Source organism: Seriola dumerili, unplaced genomic scaffold (assembly GCF_002260705.1).
Source record: "Seriola dumerili isolate Sdu_G_001 unplaced genomic scaffold, Sdu_1.0 BDQW01001449.1, whole genome shotgun sequence".
Lineage (NCBI taxonomy): Eukaryota > Metazoa > Chordata > Actinopteri > Carangiformes > Carangidae > Seriola > Seriola dumerili.
In genome coordinates, this window is record NW_019175704.1 from 1,529,240 (window position 1) to 1,550,965 (window position 21,726).

General features: G+C 35.9%; 2 protein-coding genes across 4 annotated transcripts in view; one reads left to right on the forward strand and one right to left on the reverse strand.

Moving 5' to 3' along the window:
- Positions 1 to 1,081: 1,081 nt before the first annotated feature.
- Positions 1,082 to 18,459, forward strand: wdsub1 (WD repeat, sterile alpha motif and U-box domain containing 1). 3 transcript variants are annotated; one of them, XM_022768263.1, is made up of 13 exons: positions 1,082 to 1,148; positions 2,697 to 3,108; positions 3,517 to 3,704; positions 5,127 to 5,213; positions 5,436 to 5,529; positions 6,421 to 6,454; positions 6,576 to 6,616; positions 9,063 to 9,169; positions 9,311 to 9,328; positions 9,850 to 9,876; positions 10,217 to 10,396; positions 17,689 to 17,823; positions 17,919 to 18,459. In XM_022768263.1, the coding sequence occupies exons 1-13, from the start codon at positions 1,127 to 1,129 to the stop codon at positions 18,068 to 18,070; spliced, it is 1,497 nt and encodes a 498-aa protein (XP_022623984.1). In that variant the 5' UTR covers positions 1,082 to 1,126; the 3' UTR covers positions 18,071 to 18,459. The 3 variants fall into 3 exon arrangements, with proteins under 3 accessions (XP_022623984.1, XP_022623985.1, XP_022623987.1); XM_022768266.1 differs by having other exon boundaries at positions 1,114 to 1,188; XM_022768264.1 differs by lacking the exon at positions 9,311 to 9,328.
- An 88-nt stretch (positions 18,460 to 18,547) lies between these two features.
- Positions 18,548 to 21,726, reverse strand: part of LOC111238638 (protein TANC1-like) — a 32,965-nt gene continuing 29,786 nt past the window's right edge. Inside the window, exons 27-28 of the mRNA XM_022768241.1 lie at positions 21,396 to 21,496; positions 18,548 to 21,245 (exon numbers count right to left, since the gene is read on the reverse strand). Of these exons, the coding sequence (XP_022623962.1) occupies positions 19,871 to 21,245; positions 21,396 to 21,496 (1,476 nt within the window). The 3' untranslated portion in view covers positions 18,548 to 19,870. The remainder of the gene's footprint in view (positions 21,246 to 21,395; positions 21,497 to 21,726) is intronic.

The window sequence follows — 21,726 nt, forward strand, 5'->3', positions numbered from 1 at the left end:
TCCAAATTGCAATCTTGGGCAGCTGTGTTGTGCTTCAGCATTAGTTCATGCAGAGAAAAGCTCAGATGTGGCTCCGAGTTGAATAAGAGTCAGGATCAGGTTTAAAAAATCGATCAGAGAGATATCAGAGTTGTTTGGTTTGCTAAAATCAACAGTTGGGTACTTTCTGAAAAAGCAGGTGTTCACAGGAACACTAGAAAATGTCAAACAAGCTGGTAGAACGAGGAGCTTATCTTGTGGATAAGCAGAAAAGCATTTGCATGGTGAAGAAAAAAAACCCTCTATGACTGCACAAGTCAAGACTGCTGTCCAGGATGTAGGCGCACACGTTTCCTTGTCAGCGAGTAAGAACGCCTGGTAAGACCCAAAAATACAAAAGTCGGGTTACAGTTCACAAAAACACACAAAGAGAAACTTTCTAAGTTCTATGGACTGATGAAACAAAAATCTACTTCTATCAAAATGATAGAAAGAGCAAAGTGTGGAGGAAAACGGGAATAGCTCTTAACCCAACTCCACCCACTTAGATCTCAGGCATAGTGGAATTATTTTATTGATGAGAGCTGAGGGTGGCTGCAGTGAAGGCCTGGAAGAGCATCACCAGGGAAGATACAAAGTGTCAGACTTCAGGCAGTCATTGACTACAAAGGATTTTACTGTAGGCTAAATATTAATTATGATCATTGTGCTTGACTTCATGTATATCACCTTGTGTCCAATTACTTTTGAACTACTTTTGAAGTAATACTTTTTACTTTTGAACAGTCTTTCTATGTTGATGCAAACCTACTCCAATTAAAACTGAGATTCGGGGATATATGTTGTATCCATTATTTTATTTCAGAATAATTGTGCTGATTTTTTTTTTTCTTAAAAATTGACAATGTCGAACTTCCGGTATAAAAAGGAAACAAAAAAAACGATAACATGATAAAATAACAGGGAGTGTGTGTGTGTGTGTGTGTGGGTGGGTCGTAACAGAATTAACAAAATGATGTAACATAATTAAAAAAAAAAAAAAAACATAATATAAGCAAATAAATAAATTAAAATAAATAATACGTGACGTAACCCATATTACGTCACGGTCAGCTGTTCGACGAGGAAGTAAACAAACCTCAAGTGAATGGACGACACGGCGGAGAAAGGTATAAAACACTGCTAAAACACTGCTGTAGAGGGATAAAGGTAACGTTACAAGTAGATTTCACTTTGTTTACCGCGGGAGTTTTCTTGCTGTACTGTTTCGCCGCAGTTTGTTTCCGCGCTGGTGAATAATATTCGACACAACAGCATGAAGCAGAAAGCTGCCTCTCGGCTCTGATGCACTTAGCTACAGGATCTCCAGCCACAGGATCCCTGTGGCGTTATAGCTGTTTGTCTGCTGCTTTTCTAAGTCTGTTAGTGAGGAGATGTGACAGCCCAGCAAATGTTTTTTTTCTTTCCAGATTTAAAAAAAAAAATCCATAGGATAGAAAAACAAGTAAAACTACATGGATTTTCCTCCTTTCTTTGTTCTGCTTTTGAACTTGAATGAGTTATTTATTAATTTTGAACGGCTGCTCAGATTCTTAGACACATAGGCCTACTCTAAACTGCTTTTGTCTTCAGGGCTGCAACTGATTATTTTCATTATCTTTTAATCTGCAGGTTATTTTCTTGATTAATCAACTATTAATTTTTTGCCTATTGTGAAAAATGCCCGTTGCACTAATCCCACAGCCCAGTGTAACTTCAGTTATCTGGTTTTGTCCAAAGCTTAAAGCAAATGTTTTGGCATTTTGCTTAATAAATCACAAAACGATGAATCAATTATCAAAACAGTTGCAAATTGATTTTGTGTTGATCGACTAATCATTGCAGCTATAACTGTAGAGACCTCAATATTGAGGTCTGAAGATTTGACAAATGAAAGCAAAAAGATTTAAATTTATCAACATTTAACATGGTAAAATCCCTGAAGATGTAAAACAGACAGACCTAACTTAGTTTCTAATGTTTTAGTATTAGGCCTGTGCATTCCATGTAGTCACCATTTAGTCATTTAAAATGTCAGACAATAGTGAAAAGTGGTCATCACTGTTTTCAAAATCCCAAATTATTTTCAACCAACTGTCTAAAATCCCAAAATATTCAATTTATGATGCAAGTGTTTGTAAAATAACTTAAAAATTCTATTGTATTGGAAAGTTTGTTACTGCTTTAATTTTATTTCAGTGAACTAATCGATTAATCGACTAGTTGCTTCAGCTCTTCAGTTGTGTAAGGTTAATTGTGGCCTGATCCAACAAATGTTGGTCATTTTGAACAAAACTGACGGTCAGGCCTGACTATTAGTCAGTTTATCCTGTGTGATGTTTCATAGTGGAAAACAATTAATTCTGCATCTAGGATGCTTCACAAGGCCCAGGCAGAAAGACTAAGTAAGATTTGCATCTTTACTTGCAATTTGTCTTTCAGGACTTGGGATTTGATTTAAGATGTATTAACAGCTCTGGCTGAGACCAGAGTGTGAATTAATCAAGGATAAATGCAATACAATACAAGAGTTATTGAAGAGTGAATTGGCCATAAGAGAATATTGCTATATTCTGTCTCAGTGAACCTGCTGCTGGGTTCAGTTTTGGGATTCAAGGGAATGACTTTTCCTGTGTATAATGATGTTAATTTTCTCATTCCCTTTATTTGAACTATAGGACCGGCTCTCCAAATGACGTCACTGCTTTGCACTTTACATGACCATCGAGATGATGTCAACTGGTGTGCCTTCTCTGCCAAACTGCTGGCCACCTGTTCTGGGGACAAAACCCTCAGGATATACAACACCAGTGACTTCTCAGAGCTGTCGTTCTCACCGCTGTCAGGACATGGCTACAGCGTCCACTGCTGCTGCTTCAGCCCCTGTGGGCAGTTTCTCGCTTCGTGTTCGACTGATGCAACCACGGTGGTCTGGTCCATGGTCACAGGTGAGATCGAGGCCGTCATGGAACATCCTGGTCGCAGCCCTGTGAGGATCTGTGCACTCTCTCCTGACTCTATTCACATGGTTTCTGGTGCATCTGATGGCACTTTGGCTCTGTGGGATTTCCCCTCCAAACAGCTGCGCAGGTAAAGTTGAAAAATTACGTTTCTATAGAGCTGGCATGATTAATTGGTTAGTTGCTCAACTGAAAATTTTGATTGTCAATTAATTGTTTCAAATGCCAAACATTCACTATTTGCAGTTTCTCAAATCCGAGTAATTGTTGACTGAATGTGATGGGTATTTTCACTATTTTATAGACATTTTATAGAGAGAAAATCTGCAGGCCTACTATTTACACAGACATACAGTACAGTCGACAAAACGAGCTTGAAGCTAAATGCAAACATCTCTCCTCGCACCACTGTTTTGCATTTACACAACATAATATTTATCCAGTTCCATACGTTATTGGACTTGAATGATGATAATGAAGCTGAATTGAATTGAAAACTGGGCTGTTAATGCAGCTGCTGTTGGTTGTGTTTGTGAAGGACCGGGGCAGTGAATGACACAACAATGGTAGCCTGCTCCTTTAGCCCATGCAGTCAGGTCTTCATGAGCGGCTCCACCTATGGAGACCTGCGTCTGTGGGACCTGAACATGAACCAGCTCCATGCAGAGAAGAATGCCCACGACCTGGGGGTCACCTGTTGCACCTTTGCTCCCAGCATCCTCAGTGGTGAGAACCATTGTGTGAGTGAGGAGATCAGAAGAGTGACATCTGAGAATATTAAAATCTTAAAACTTGGAATTAAGCACTTTTGATAAAACTACCTCAAATCTCATTATTAAAAAGACATGCAAAGAGGCACAATGATGCAAGAAATATTCCAATCCTTTATTCAATTAAAAGTACCAGTACATACACTACATAATTAAAAGTACAATAGATGTATTGTCAGCAAAATGTACTTAAAGCATGGAAAGTCACTCCCTGTCAATGATATATTACTTTACATGTCATATTAGATTGTTAATACTGATGCATCAATTAAACATGCAGTGTTGTAGCTGCTCGAGGTGGAGACCCCCACAAGATAAATCAAAGGGGTCATGAGATGATTAATGAGAGCTAGTGAGAAAAAGAAAAAACTTCTGCTACACAAATTTTTATTCATTTTTTGGATTTTTTCTTCTCTCTTTTTTCTCTCAAACAGTTCAAACATTTAAATGAAACCATCTTAGACATTTAAAGGGGAACTCATTTTGGTGAAACTGCTAACAACTCATAGACATCTCAAGGGATCACAAGCCAAAACTAAGCATTATATTTTGTTAGATTATTATATCTGAAGTCTTAATCTGAAAGGTAACTATCTGCCTGTGAAATGTAGTGAGGTAAAATTATGAAGTGGCATAAAATGAAAAAAAACTCAAGTGAAGTACAAGTACCACAAAATTGCACTTATGAACAGCACTTGAGTAAATGTACTTGTAATGTACATTGAAATGTATTATCAAATATAAAGGCAACAGGAAATATAAGGTAATATAAGGTACACTAACAATAAATTGTCACCAATAACCTTCACTGAAAATTAAGTATGAATAACTATACGCATAAATGTAAATATTAAATTATAATAAAATAAAATAAGAGTGAACTATACAAGAAACTGCAGTGTGCAAAGTGCACAGTGTGTGCTGCAGTTCCCATTTGCATATCTGTCAGCATATTTACTGATAATACTCAACCCACTGGTGCGATCAGTTGGCTTTTACATAAAGCATGCTAGTCACCTAGTTATAGGACATACTGTCAAATTATTATTAAAACTAATGCTGCACACACATTACCCCTTATAGAAGATGAAGATGGTTGTAGAGTTAAAATAATTAGACGGTTAATTGATTAATTGAACAACAGTTGATTAATCGGTTTGACAAAATCACATCAGTGTTATCAGTGATGTTGCATGTGATGAACAGATACAGTAAGTGGAGCACAGCTGATCTGTTTGGTCTAATTTCACTGCAGGGAACAATAACATCCAAATAATAGTTGCCATACATCAAGGCTAATTGTTGTTTGACTGAGCACAGTTTGTGCTTTGTTTGGTATCAAGTAATTTTTTTGTTTTTGTTTGTCTTTGTCCTTTAGGTGGTCAAGTCGTGCAGTTTCGTCTGGCATCCTGTGGCCAAGACAGTCTCCTGAAGATCTGGGCCATTAACAAGTTCAGCTCTGGAGGTACAGTGACATTACTGATCTTTACATGATGGAGGATTCCTCTCTCTGTTTCATATGATCCTCTCTGTCTTTATTACAACCTCCTGTGGATTTCAGCTGAGATTATAAACCTGTGTTATGTAGTTAGCAAGCGCTATAGAAAGCAGAATATGTCCATTATTTCATTATGTATAAGGTGTTGTTATAGTCTGTTATAACTTCAGTTGTTTGTCTCTCTTGTAGCCTATAAGATGCAGCTCCTGCACACATTAACTGGCCAGTCGGCTCCAGTCCTCTCCTGTGCGTACTCCTCAGATGGGCAGCTGCTCGTGTCTGGGTAAGATTTGAAGTTTAAGAAGGCGTACCAGAGGTTTTGCATTTTTTAGCCTTGATACAATTTGCCTGTCGAATTCTGTCATCTTCTTTCAAAACGTTACCTAAAGCCTACAGCTTTTAGATTTAGTCAAAAATCTATATGTAGAGACTTGTTTGAAGTAGGTAAACCATCACAGTGATCAATTACTTATCCTGGTGGTAATGTTAATTTGAAGAGTAAAGTTGTGACTGATGCAGTTGGACAAATGCACCACTCCCAGAGCTGACATTGTTTAATCAAAGTCCTGGTGGCTCTTCAGTAAATAGTGCAAAGGTTTTGCAGAGTTTTCAAAACCGCTCAGAATTGAATTATCAAACGAATATGACAAATACAGGCAAAATGATGAACATCCCTTTATCTTTTTTGAGTGAGTTTAAAAAAAAAATAAAATCTAAAAACTGCAGTAAGTAAATTATATACGAATTGTACTTGATTGGATAAGAAGATGGAAACTCACCTGTATGTCCCTTTTAAGAGACACATTTAAAGGATTTCTAACCATCCTGATTCCCTCAAGGAAATTCACAAGACATTGCTATAGTTGCAAGCCATAAGCCAGATGTATATTTTACATCACTCTCTTGATATTAAATAGATCAGTATCCATCTCTTGATCTATTTAGGATCAAGAGATTGATGTAAAATATAGATTGTTTGCCTGGACATAGTAAGTAGGCCACCCTCGACACACATATAAGAGTGCAGTACTTCCCTGGAATCACTGGAGGGAGACAGAGATTGCTTTATTCCTCACTGAGTGAATGTGGATATGTGTGAACATATTGTGCCATATACTTGGTTTATTAAAACATTGCTGACACAGCTGCAATTTTATCTTTTTATTTCCCTTAGCTCTGTGGACAAAACTGTTGCAGTCTATGATGCAGTACGTATCTCTCCTTTTTTGATTTACGTAGTAGATATAGGTTCTACCATAGACTTAAATTATATACTGCTCCATTCATAATGTTCAATTGTGTTTTGTCCGACACTTTGTCTATTTGCAGAAAAATGCAGTTTTGCTTTACACACTGAAACAGCATGAGAGGTAAATATTCACTTATATTTCTGTAGTTTTGTTTACTGGATTTTCTCATTGAATGTATGTATGAATTTATCCCAAAGTAAATATGTAAATTTTCCTACTCATCTTGCCAGACAGAGTATTGACTGTATGGTTAGTACTGTGCTATCATTTGTATCTTAACAAATTTCTTCACACTTACACTTCACATTTCTAAATATTGAGATATTGTGGTGTTCATGTCTAAAAGAACAAGAAGATAAATTTTAATAAAATCACAATGTGAGATCTTGAATATTTTAAAAACATATTCATTCAAAATTAGAAATTAGTTTTCTGAAAAAACACTAAAAAGACATTTGAAATCAATTGAATGAGCAACAGTTTAAATGACCTCTATGTGATTTGAAAACTAAGAAATATTATAACATTCTCATAATGGGATAAATCTATTCAGATTCAGACAACTTTATTAATCCTAACAAGGCCATTCCTTTGCAGCTCACCCAGTCCATATGCACAACTTCAAAGGATGAAAAAAAATTCTGTGATCATTCTGGCAATTTTAATTTTGTCCATTTTGCCTTGTTTACACTCCACCACTTGCACACTTAATGTTGTTTGTGCAGAATTCATAAAAGAGGCCTTTCATACAGTTTCTCTGGCATCTTCTGTTTAGAAACACACACAAGCTCAGTCTCTCTTAAATCATATTTTTTGGGGAAAATCCACTGCAGGATGCTTTGCAATGGTAATACTTAAAAAACGAAGGTATTGGTTGTATATTCTGCACCAGGATCTGGACATAGTTTGTTTGGTATTTTTCTTAATTCCATAGATAACTGGACATGATTCGATGGAAATTTACATTGAGACATTTTGAGACTAGTTTTAGTAAGCCTCCATGCCGGAGACAGCCAGGGCCGGATACATTGTGTTTTCAGGTTGTCAGTCCATCCGTCCATCCGCCTGGTTCTTGTGAGCATGATATCTTAGTAACACCTTGAAGGAATTCCTTCAAATTTGGCACAAACATTCACTTGGACTCAAAGATGAAATGATTCGAATTTGGTGGCCAAAGGTCAAAGGTCAATGGTCAAGATCACTGTGACCTCAAAAAACATGTTTTTGGCCATAACTCACCAATTCATACGTTAGTTACGACGCAATTTAACACAAATGTCTAGTAGGATAAAATGATGATGTGATGACAATTTATATCCAAATGGTAAAAGGTCAACTTCACTGTGACATCATAATGTTCTGCAAAAACACTCTTGGCCATTATTCAGTGCTGTAACTCAAGATGGAGAGATTGTGACCATATTTCCTGCAACTTGGCAGGTTGGCAGACGCTTACAACCACAAGGTGCTAATTCAAATTAGTTTTGATATAAAACATTATTACAGTATACAAAACATACAGTAAACATAAATGAACTTTACATTTACGAGAGGGCAGAGACACCGAGCACAGTTCTATCAATAGACTGTGATCCAGTGTGGTCACAAAACCTTCATTTAGCATCTTTAGAAAAAGTAAGGACTGCTCTAACTGCATCTCTTCCCCTACACATACACGTACACATAAGCCACAGCTGAACGATCACACTTACAAGCTATTTATACGTCCATCCAGCCACCTGTGATGGAAAGGCAACAAACTCACATCCTTTCAGCGGGGCAAATGAAAGTCATTTTGGAGAATCACGAACTGAAGTGGAAGTAGACGAGGCAAGTTGGGAGAAAGTGGATAAATGCCGAAAAAGTGAATCAGAAGCACTTGACAAAATGCCTCTAGGAAACTCATTTGACTTCAGACAAGCTGATAATATAACGATGTGAGAGAATCTTGAGGTTAGGTCAGCGCATGCCCTTCTGTCGGTTCCTATTGGAGGTTTTGGAAACATTGTTTGAAGCCAACTAGCTTTTGTGGATCAACATTTCTGAGCAATCCAGCTTAGGCTTCAGAGAGATTGTCCTCATTAACGTTGCCTTGACTTTCTTGAATCTACTGAAAATTCGATTTTAATCCTTATTTAGATCTCAGTGCAGCCTTTTGCTGTGGTAAGCCATCGGTGAATTGACCCTCTGATGGAGAGCATTTCCATCACTGCTAGATATTTAGGTCTGGTATCGAGCCGTAGTGCTCACCTTTTAAACCCGTAACAGCTGAACTGCGGCCTCACATCTTCATGCAGGGCTCTTTAAGCTGCTGTAATTAGATTTTGGGTCTGCATTTGGGGACCTGCATGCTCATGTTACTTCTTACAACTTACTTTTTCATATTTTGTTTTATGTGGTGTTTTACATTTTTCTCCCCGTCAGCCCTCTTGCCTTTTTTGATTCATATATTTGTACTAAGCCATTTGCCTTTGATTGACACATCTCTTTTTAGTCTTATACAGAAAAAGCTACACCCAATCATTAACAGAACCAACATTCAGGTTTTTACTGTCATCTGCTTTAGGTACGTGACAGCATGTTCCTTCTCTCCAACTTCACCACTAATTGCTACAGGATCAATGGATAAGACTGTAAACATCTGGAGGCTGGAGGACGGATGCAGTGGCCATGGTGGGAAAAACACAAACACGCACTCACACACATCACTCAAATAGACTAACGTCTATACACTGCCGATTAATTACTTCTGTTTTGTCGTGTAATCTGTTTTTGTGTCTGCCTCCTTTGCTGCACCTTGTGTCCAACGAAAAGGCGGGAAGTCATTGCCTGGTTAGTTTTCTTTTTAACTTAAAAACTGTTTTTTTGGCACTTGAATGAAAAGGAAAGAGTTGCTTTTACAACATCAGCAGTCACACCAGGTTTTATCTTCATTTCCAGGTGGAACTCTGAAAATCTACAGAAAATCTACACACACACACACATACATTTCTGTATACATACATGTATATATATATGTATATAGATATATATAGATATATCTATATATACTGTATATCTATATATATAAAAAACATATTCTGGTAAACATGGCTATTCTAAGACAGACCAATGTCATTTGCAGTCAGTTAAATCTTCAGCAGTCCTACTGAAAGAGTGACACCTCAGCTCAGTGCAAGTAGCTTTTATCTTGTGACATGCAAAATTTGTTTCATCTTGTGGCTAAGGACGCAGGTGTTGTGTACAAGAGTGCTCTCTTTTCCTTACTCACTTCCTATCCTCAAGTGCTGCAGGTTTGCTCAAAGATTGCATTGCATTGCTCATGTTACAGTTACTCCTTTTTTGTGTTTCAGGGGAATCTGCTCTGACATCAGGTGAAGGTAGGAAAAAAGGAAATAGGCTGTACTGTGTAGTATATTAAGAGTATAGTAAAAATCTGTAGATGAGACACCACTGCTCATACACTATCTGCACAAAAAATCATTTTGGCATAATTAGGAATGGCCATGTGATTTCTAGCAGGTGCCAAGTCCAAGTTTGGTCTTGCATGAGCTGACCACCTCCCTTTTTTAGTTTCATCTTGTGTCAATGAAAACGTCACTGCAATCTCCAGACATTTATTTATATCATTACACAAGCCATGCTTGCCCTAATCAATAATTAGTCAGCAGGACTGCACCTGTCAAGGACTGACCGTCTTTATTTGACTCAACCTCTCAGGGAGAAACTCAGCAGGCCGATTGAAGCTGCTGGTCACCGATTGGTCGGAGGAGGATGTGTCTGAGTGGCTGGTGGAGGAGGGCCTCGAGCGATTGGTTGACAAATTCAGGGCCAACAACATAGATGGGACAGAGCTGCTCAGTCTCACCAAGGAAACACTGGCGTCAGAGCTGCTCATAGGTGAGGAAGACAAGCATCACACACGGCTCAGCAAGTGCAATGCCACTTCTTCAGTCCCTCATTCTCTCATAGTCCTAATGCCTCCTCCTTTTGTCCAAAATGTAAGAATATAAAGCCAGTCTTATGGGTATTACACGACTGCACTCTTGTGAGAATGAACATGGACGTGTGGATTAGGATTTTTCGACCTATTTACATGGATAAAACGTGGCCCATTAAATTAAAGTAAGTGTGAAGGAATATATGAATGGTGATGGGGGTTTTACTGAGCAAGATTACATAATATTAGGCTGCACTGGAAAAGCACTCAACTTTGGGGCTTCAGCAGTTCTGACTTAAATCTGGCGCACTTCATCAGTTACATAACCCAATCTCCAAAACAGTATTTCTCATAAGGTATAGAGTGTATTTACACCTAATATCATTTGGCCTTCTTGGTTATTTCCAAGTCTTGTTGTAAATTTTTTTTTTCCTGTTTTATCAGACTTGGATGTATTTCTGTCTTTTCTCCTGTAATAAGTTCAACCACAAGGCTAAAGTAGGAGTGTTATGTTGAGTGTTGTTGATATCAGTCTACCAGCCAGGCCGGCATTCGTCATGTAGTTTTCAGCAAATGTTGGTTGCAAGGTTTGGTCTCAACATTGGTTGGGACACAACAACCCCGTCACCCCTCCAGAATGGTTGAAGTGCAATGGATAGTGGTTCAATTGTGAGGGCAAATAATAAGGGGCTTAAAGGGCAGCCTTGATGGGTAACTCTGTATAACACTATGACGTTTTCATGCTTCACTATAATGTGAATTTTTTTTTTGCATTACTATTCTATGATGTTTTTATACCTTACTATACTATGATGTTTTTATACCTTACTATTCTATGACGTTTTGATAATTTACTATAATATGACGTTAATATGACATTTTATGCCTTACTATTCTATGTCGTTTTTATAACTTACTTATACTGTGACATTTTTATGACATTTTATGCCTTACTATACTATGACGTTTTTATGGCATTTTTTAACTCACTATATTATGACAATTTTATAACTTACTATAATATGTCGTTCTTATGAGATTTCTTGCCTTACTATACTATGATATTTTATTACTTATTACACTATGACGTTCTTATGACATTATTATTATACTATGATGTTTTCTTGCCTTACTATACTGACGTTTTCTTGCCTTACTATACTATGACGTTCTTATGACATTTTATGTCTTACTATACTATGACGTTCTTATGACATTTTATGCCTTACTAATCTATGACGTTTTTATATCTTATTATACTATGACGTTTTTATGACATTTTATGCCTTACTATACTATGACGTTTTTACGACATTTTATGCCTTACTATTCTATGACGTTTTTATGGCATTTTTTCACTTACTATACTATGACATTTTTATAACTTACAATAGTATGACGTTCTTATGAGATTTCTTGCCTTACTATACAATGACATTTTATTACTTATTACACTATGATGTATGATTTTATGCCTTACTATACTATATTTTCTTGCCTTACTATACTATGACATTTTTATGACATTTTACACCATTCTATACTATGACGTTGTTATGGCATTTTTTAACTTACTATACTATGACATTTTTATGACATTTCATGCCTTGCTATTTTTTGACGTTTTTACATCTTATTATACTATGACATTTTCATGAAATTTTATGCTTTACTATACTATGACGTTTTTATATCTTATCATACTATGACGTTCTTATGACAATTTGTGCCTTACTATACTATGACGTTATTATGACTTTTTACGCTTTACTATACTATGACATTTTTATGACTTTTTACACCTTATTATTCAGTGACGTTTTTATAACTTACTTTTCATGATGTTTTATGACATTTTATACCTTACTATACTATGACTGTCTTGCCTTACTATACTATGACGTTCTTATGACATTTTACGCCTTATTATTCTATGACATCCTTATAACTTACTTTTCAGAATGTTTTTATGACATTTTATATCTTACTATACTATGACATTACTATGACATTTTATGCTTCACTATACTATGACATTTTCATGAAATTTTATGCCTTACTATACTATGACACTTTTATGACATTTCATGCCTTACTATTCTATGACGTTTTTATATCTTATCATACTATGACGTTTTTATGACATTTTATGCCTTACTATACTATGACGTTTTTACGACATTTTATGCCTTACTATACTATGACATTTTCTTGCCTTACTATACTATGAAATTTTTTATGACATTTTATGCCATACTATACTATGACGTTGTTATGGCATTTTTTAACTTACTATACTATGACATTTTTATGACATTTCATGCCTTGCTATTTTTTGACGTTTTTACATCTTATTATACTATGACATTTTCATGAAATTTTATGCCTTACTATACTATGATGTTCTTATGACGTTTTACGCCTTATTATTCTATGACATCCTTATAACTTACTTTTCATGATTTTTTTATGACATTTTATACCTTACTATACTATGACATTTTATGCCTTAGTATACTATGACATTATTATGACATTTTATACCTTACTATACTATGACATTTTTATGACATTTCATGCCTTACTATTTTATGACATTTTTATATCTTATTATACTATGACATTTTTATGAAATTTCATGCCTTACTATTTTATGATGTTTTTATATCTTATTATACTATGACGTTTTTATGACATTTTATGCCTTACTATTCTATGACGTTTTTATATCTTATAATACTATGATGTTATTATGACATTTTATGCCTTACTATACTATGACGTTTTTATGGGATTTTTTCACTTACTATACTATGACAATTTATGCCTTAGTATACTATGACATTATTATGAAATTTTATACCTTACTATACTATGACATTTTTATAACTTACTATAGTATGATGATGTTATGAGATTTCTCGCCTTACTATACAATGACATTTTATTACTTATTACACTATGACGTTTTCTTGCCTTACTATACTATGACATTTTATGTCATACTATACTATGACATTCTTATGACATTTTATGCCTTACTGTACTATGACGTTTTTATGGCATTTTTTTAACTTACTATACTATGACATTTTTATGACATTTCATGCCTTACTATTTTTTGACATTTTTACATCTTATTATACTATGACATTTTCATGAAATTTTATGCCTTACTATACTATGATGTTCTTATGACGTTTTATGCCTTACTATACTATGACATTTTTATGGCATTTTTAAACTTAATATACTATGACATTTTTATAACTTACTATAGTATGACGATGTTATGAGATTTCTTGCCTTACTAGACAACGACATTTTATTACTTATTACACTATGATGTTCTTATGACATTTTATGCCTTACTATACTATGACGTTTTCTTGCCTTACTATACTATGACATTTTTATGACATTTTATGCCATACGTTTTTATGACATTTTATGCCTTACTATACTATGACGTTTTTATGACATTTTATGCCTTATTATTCTATGACATCCTTATAACTTACTTTTCATGATTTTTTTATGACATTTTACACCTTACTATACGTTGACATTTTATACCTTACTATACGTTGACATTTTATGCCTTAGTATACTATGACATTATTATGACATTTTATACCTTACTATACGTTGACATTTTATGCCTTAGTATACTATGACATTATTATGACATTTTATACCTTACTATACTATGACGTTTTTATGACATTACATGCCTTACTATTCTATGACGTTTTTATATCTTATCATACTATGATGTTATTATGACATTTTATGCCTTACTATACTATGATGTTATTATGACATTTTATGCCTTACTAAACTATGACGTTTTTATATCTTATTATACTATGACGTTTTTTGACATTTTATACCTTACTATACTATGACATTTTATGCCTTAGTATACTATGACATTATTATGACATTTTTTAACTTACTATACTATGACATTTTTATGACATTCATGCCTTGCTATTTTTTGACGTTTTTACATTTTATTATACTATGACATTTTCATGAAATTTTATGCCATACTATACTAGGACGTTTTTATGACATTTCATGCCTTACTAATCTATGACATTTTTATAACTTACAATAGTGTGACATTCTTATGAGATTTCTTGCCTTACTATACTATGATGTTCTTATGACATTTTATGCCTTAGTATACTATGACATTATTATGACATTTTATACCTTACTATACTATGATGTTCTTATGACATTTTATGCCTTAGTATACTATGACATTATTATGACATTTTATACCTTACTATACTATGATGTTCTTATGACATTTTATGCCTTAGTATACTATGACATTATTATGACATTTTATACCTTACTATACTATGATGTTCTTATGACATTTTATGCCTTAGTATACTATGACATTATTATGACATTTTATACCTTACTATACTATGATGTTCTTATGACATTTTATGCCTTAGTATACTATGACATTATTATGACATTTTATACCTTACTATACTATGATGTTCTTATGACATTTTATGCCTTAGTATACTATGACATTATTATGACATTTTATACCTTACTATACTATGATGTTCTTATGACATTTTATGCCTTAGTATACTATGACATTATTATGACATTTTATACCTTACTATACTATGATGTTCTTATGACATTTTATGCCTTAGTATACTATGACATTATTATGACATTTTATACCTTACTATACTATGATGTTCTTATGACATTTTATGCCTTAGTATACTATGACATTATTATGACATTTTATACCTTACTATACTATGATGTTCTTATGACATTTTATGCCTTAGTATACTATGACATTATTATGACATTTTATACCTTACTATACTATGATGTTCTTATGACATTTTATGCCTTAGTATACTATGACATTATTATGACATTTTATACCTTACTATACTATGATGTTCTTATGACATTTTATGCCTTAGTATACTATGACATTATTATGACATTTTATACCTTACTATACTATGATGTTCTTATGACATTTTATGCCTTAGTATACTATGACATTATTATGACATTTTATACCTTACTATACTATGATGTTCTTATGACATTTTATGCCTTAGTATACTATGACATTATTATGACATTTTATACCTTACTATACTATGATGTTCTTATGACATTTTATGCCTTAGTATACTATGACATTATTATGACATTTTATACCTTACTATACTATGATGTTCTTATGACATTTTATGCCTTAGTATACTATGACATTATTATGACATTTTATACCTTACTATACTATGATGTTCTTATGACATTTTATGCCTTAGTATACTATGACATTATTATGACATTTTATACCTTACTATACTATGATGTTCTTATGACATTTTATGCCTTAGTATACTATGACATTATTATGACATTTTATACCTTACTATACTATGATGTTCTTATGACATTTTATGCCTTAGTATACTATGACATTATTATGACATTTTATACCTTACTATACTATGATGTTCTTATGACATTTTATGCCTTAGTATACTATGACATTATTATGACATTTTATACCTTACTATACTATGATGTTCTTATGACATTTTATGCCTTAGTATACTATGACATTATTATGACATTTTATACCTTACTATACTATGATGTTCTTATGACATTTTATGCCTTAGTATACTATGACATTATTATGACATTTTATACCTTACTATACTATGATGTTCTTATGACATTTTATGCCTTAGTATACTATGACATTATTATGACATTTTATACCTTACTATACTATGATGTTCTTATGACATTTTATGCCTTAGTATACTATGACATTATTATGACATTTTATACCTTACTATACTATGATGTTCTTATGACATTTTATGCCTTACTATACTATGACGTTTTATTGCCATTTCATGCCTTACTATTTTATGACATTTTTTATATCTTATTTTACTATGACATTTTCATGAAATTTTATGCCTTACTATTCTATGACGTTTTTATGCCTTACTATACTCTGATGTTATTATGACATTTTATACCTTACTATACTATGACGTTTTTTGACATTTTTATGCCTTACTATACTCTGATGTTATTATGACATTTTATGCCTTACTATACTATGACGTTTTCTTGCCTTCCTATACTATGATGTTTTTATGGCATTTTTTAACTTACTATACTATGACATTTTTCTGACATTTCATGCCTTACTACTTTATGACATTTTTATAACTTATTACATTATGATGTTCTTATGACATTTTATGCCTTACTGTTTTATGACATTTTATGCCTTACTATACTATGACGTTTTTATGACATTTCATACCTTACTATTCTATGACGTTTTTATATCTTATCATACTATGATGTTGTTATGAAATTTTATGCCTTACTATTTTATGACATTTTATGCCTTACTATACTATGACGTTTTTATGACAGTTTATCTTCCCAAAATATTGGTAGGGACATGTCCCTACTGTCCATATGCAAACCTACACTCTTGGTTGGTTGCATTGCCATGTCGTCAATTCCATCTGACAACTGCTGTCAGTCACTCCTCATTTTACACAGTTTCAGTGCTGTGAAGGATGGTTTCCACATTGTTCTGTTTTTTGTTATGTATCATGATTACCACATTTTAAACAGAACTAACTTAGAAAACAGCATTTGAGTAGCAACATGTTTTATCTACTGCAATGAAAGACAGACAAACAGGCATATTTTTCTCAAAGGTAGGAATGAAATCAGAATGTACCAGTTAGATTATCAAGGGTGGTCTACAAAATGTTTTATGCTCAGCTGCAGTTAACTTTTTATTCGTTTTGGTCAGTTATTTTTACATTTCAATAAATCCCACTAATTTCTCTGGCAGCCACTTTCTGCAAAACAATGTTACAGTATTCAAACTAAATTGCAGTTCAGTGCCTGCTTAGTATTTAACTTTGAAATGGACAGACAGTCAGCAAACGGGCTGCTCCCCACCATGTTCACGCTCACCCACGCTCACATTTGCCATCCAAGAGTGAAAAGTGCTAAATGCAAGAATAACAAATGCTCAGAACCTTGACATTGATATTATTTATGTTGATGTTTAGCCTGTTCCGCTTGATACCCACTGGTTTCTATTACAAAGTCTTAATTGGTCTATTTTTTTCTGTTCCGGCACATCTCCTTATTCTCTTGCTTTTTTGTATGTTTGTGTCTGTAGAGTCCGTAGGCCTGCGCAATAAACTCCTGAGGAAAGTGGAGGAGCTGAAGAGTGAGTCAGCCTGTTCAGGCATTCCTGATGAGTTCCTGTGTCCAATCACCAGAGAGCTGATGAAGGAACCAGTCATTGCTGCTGGTAAGTGAAGATCAGACCATTTCCACCCAGCACAATTTACATATAATGACATATTAGTTAGTGTCATTGAGTATACCGTGTACATTTCCCAACAGATGGCTACTCATATGAAAGAGAGGCCATTGAGAGTTGGATCAACACCAAGAACCGCTCCAGCCCTATGACCAACCTCCCTTTACTGACGACTCTACTCACCCCTAACCACACCCTGAAGATGGCTATTGGCCGCTGGAAAACTAGCCACTAGCCTCTGAAACACCTCTGACCTGGTGTGCCCCAAATGTTTCACCTAAATCAGACAGAAAGCTGAATACACTGCTCACAGGGATCCCACACCATTACAGGTACAGGTGTGTCTGATTGTTTTCCATATGAGACGTCTGCACGCTGTGGGGCTTTCTTTGGTGGCACTCATTTATAAAGCTGCATTAAGCAATTTTTGAAAGTGGGGTTACTAAGTGCTGATTTAGTAGGGTGCCAAAACCTATGCACATGCCATAGTTACTGTTCAACTTTTTACAGTTTTTTAAGTTCATGAAAGAAAAAGTAAGTAAGCATTAACATTCTTTTTTCAAAAATCAACACAATATGTAATTCGCCCACTGGTGCTAATTAAAAAAAAAAAAAAAAAAACTTTGATAGAGAGGCCTTGAGTTTTGTGTTCATTCTTTTATTATGTATGCCACTTTATTGACTGAATAACCAAAAAACCCATAGCCTGTGTCTGAAACCTACAGACTGTTCTGATCGGCAGTACTAACAACCCATTCACATTACCATGTGTAAGGTTAGAAACATTGCTTAATGCAGCTTTAATTGAAAATTAGCCTTGCTGGTTGTCTTAATGAACACTATTTGCACTGTCAGCAGTGTAACAAGTAAGCATTACATGTGTGTGTTCTTTAGATTGTCTCAACGTTGCAGGACTTTGCTTATTACAATCCTAAAGGGAATAGTGCTTGGCCAAAGTAGTTTAGCGTTTACCTCCCTGTGCAAGCTGAACATCCAGCATTTCATGAGATTAATGACAGTGAAGGCATTTTCACAATATTCAGAAATTGCAAACTTCATATTATTATACAAGCAGTTTATTTTGATGGCTTGGTTAAATGTCAGTTTTGATCAGTAAAGTTATAATGTCAAAGGACAAGACCTTTTATCCATCCATACACACTCTGAAGCTTAGGCAACATTTCATTGATTATACTGTGAAATAAGTAGATGTAGAAATGTAGTCTTCCATTCATGTTTTATTATACCACAATAATAATGTGGTAACATTCTGTAATCCATAGTATGACTCAAAAGGATATATGACAACTATGGACATACAGCAGTGTAAGAAGTCTCTTAAGTTTTTTATCCTTGACTGTGTAAATGCTCTCTCTCTCTGTCCCAATAAACACTTCATATGAATATGTCCTCTGCTATGCAAAAATAAATAACATATACTGTGAATATTTAAGCAATCAAGTCAATATTAGATTATGACAAGAAGTTTCCAACAATGTCATGTACAGTGCTTTTTTTATCAAATGTACCAAGAAAAAGAATCTCAAGTACAGAAAGTATTTTTTGAAGCCTGTAATGCTGACAGATAACCACTTACAGGGAAATATATAATCTGCAAATATAGTGTACACCGTACAAATATAAATGTTTTTTAAAAGACACTTGACAATAGAAATGGTCATATCCTGCAACTAACAGCATGAGGTTTCGTATATTCGTGCACAAAGCTTTCTCTGACTTCTATGTTTGATATAATAAATTAAAACTTGAGACAATATACTACCTAATTTTTTTTAAATCCCTACTTAAGGTATGTCTGGTTTTCTTGAATACACTAGTGTAGCTGTAGACATGTAAGCAAAAGCGTAGTAGCCTGAGTTGAACACTGGTTCTAGATTGTAAATGCAGTGCAGCAGCATAACTCTACAAAACAGGCTCAGGGAAGGGAGCTGTTCTCAAACCAGTCTCCCTTGCTACCTTATGTGGGACATAGTTTGTCGAAAACGGCCTGTATCTGTGCTTTGATAAACTATATTCAGACGTTAGACTCTATAAACGAACGTTTGGGCTTGATGGGAGCCATATGCAGAGCTGGGTTGTCCCTCGTTAGGCTCGCCTGTCTGTGCCTCCCGTCAGGAAAGCGCAACTGGGAGGATGTGGTGCCTCTGGCCTCTCGCTGGTGAAGCCGCTCTCCAAACTCCCGGCAGTGCTGCTGGCTGTTGGCCTGACTTACAGAGAGCTGCTCCTGGAAGGAGGCACGCTTGAACTCATTGTTCAACCCTTGGAACTCCATGACTGACATACTGAAACTCTCCACCCCTCCTCCTCCTCCTCCCTGCCCCTGTCGGCCCAGGCCAGGGGTCTGCTGGCCCTGGACTCGCACTGCTTTGTCCATTACTCCCATGAAGGGCCGGGGCTTTAGCTCAGGTTTTGTTTTGAAGCTACCACTGCTCTTGATGGGGCATGGGGCATCCAGCACCTGCTGCCTGCCACCGTCTGACAGATTCCCACTGGAGGCTTGGCTGGAGCTAGAGCCCCTTGAGCCTGCTGTGCCCCCTCCTCCACTCTCCCTCCTAACCTCCATACTAGACCCCAGAGCAAGAGACAGGCCATCCAAAGCCACAGAGTGGGTGGAGAGTCTGTCAGATCCTCTGGAGAAGCTGGAGGAACGGGGCTGGTACATCTGAAGAGGTCCCGGTGGGGAGGAGCTGTTGGGGGACATGGGGTGATAGAGCTCAGTGGGGCTGTGTCCAGAGTGTTCGTTGGCTGATCCAGGGCCGATGTCAATACCCAGCACCGGTGCGGGCCTCAGTGAGGTGGAGATGTGTCTGCCTGGCAGAGGACTGGAAGGGCCGCACAGAGAAAGAGGCCTGCCCCCGACTCTGCTCCCTGACTGGAGGGAGTGGCAGTGGTGATGAGTCCTGCTGCCTTGGCTTTGGGTCTGCCTGTTGATAGCAGGAACAGGCTCAGGCATGTCCACAAACAGTTGGTTCTGTACATACTCCTCTTGAGGGAAAGATGGCGCCTGATCTGTTAAACCAAAGGCCACGCCTCCAGGGAGAGTCCTGTTTGGAGCGTACGGATTCAGAGGCCAAAATTCTGGGCTTTTCCCACATTGCAGGCTCACCTCCTCACCTTCCTCCTTCTCTTCCTCCTTCTCTGCATCAGTCTGCTCCGTGGGGATTTGCCTCTCCAGACTTCCCTGTGAATAGACGTCTGTCTCCTCCTCTGTGCCGTGGTGGTGGTGGGCGTGAGGGTCCCTGTTGTAGCCCTGTGTTGAGTTGTTGCTTGATGCCTTCTGGTGATGTTTGCATTCCTCCTCTACCCGTGCAAGCAGGCGCCGTATCTCCCTGTTGGACGGAGAGAGTCGTGCTGCTTCGTGGAGGTCTGCCAGCGCTGCAGCAAACTGCCTGGGGAGCAGAGAGAAGATGAACAAAGGAACTTTAAAAATACTTCATTTACAGCGCCACGGAGACATTGCTGATTCTCGCAACAACGACTTTCCATTGAGCAAATTGATTCTGCTTTGAAATAATATACTCCATTTAATATTTTTGTACCTGCTGCTCCTCTTGGCCCGTGCTCTGGCATAATACGCTTCATAAGACCTGGGTTTGAGTTCCAGGGCTTTTGTTGCAAACTCCTCAGCTATGCCAAAATCCTGTTTTTTCAGATAGAAAAGTCTATTTAGCATTTAAGTTTCAATTTTCAGCATTAGACAGAGTACATAGTTAAAAGAAACAAAACAAGCCCTCCTTATTGCTGTGACTAGATTGGAAAATGTTTGCTTTGCAGAAATAATGTGAGGCCATTCCAATAAAAAATTGTGTTTGCGTCTTCATTATATGGATCTGAAGATAGAAGCTTGTATAATGAAAGAGAACTCATGCT

What these genes read in the sequence shown, in the direction of transcription:
- wdsub1 (XM_022768263.1), top strand. Translation starts at nt 1,127, where the DNA reads ATGGACGACACGGCGGAGAAAG. An exon ending in GGACGACACGGCGGAGAAAG is followed by an intron (nt 1,149 to 2,696) that starts GTATAAAACACT and finishes TTTGAACTATAG; the next exon opens with GACCGGCTCTCCAAATGACG. An exon ending in CCCTCCAAACAGCTGCGCAG is followed by an intron (nt 3,109 to 3,516) that starts GTAAAGTTGAAA and finishes GTGTTTGTGAAG; the next exon opens with GACCGGGGCAGTGAATGACA.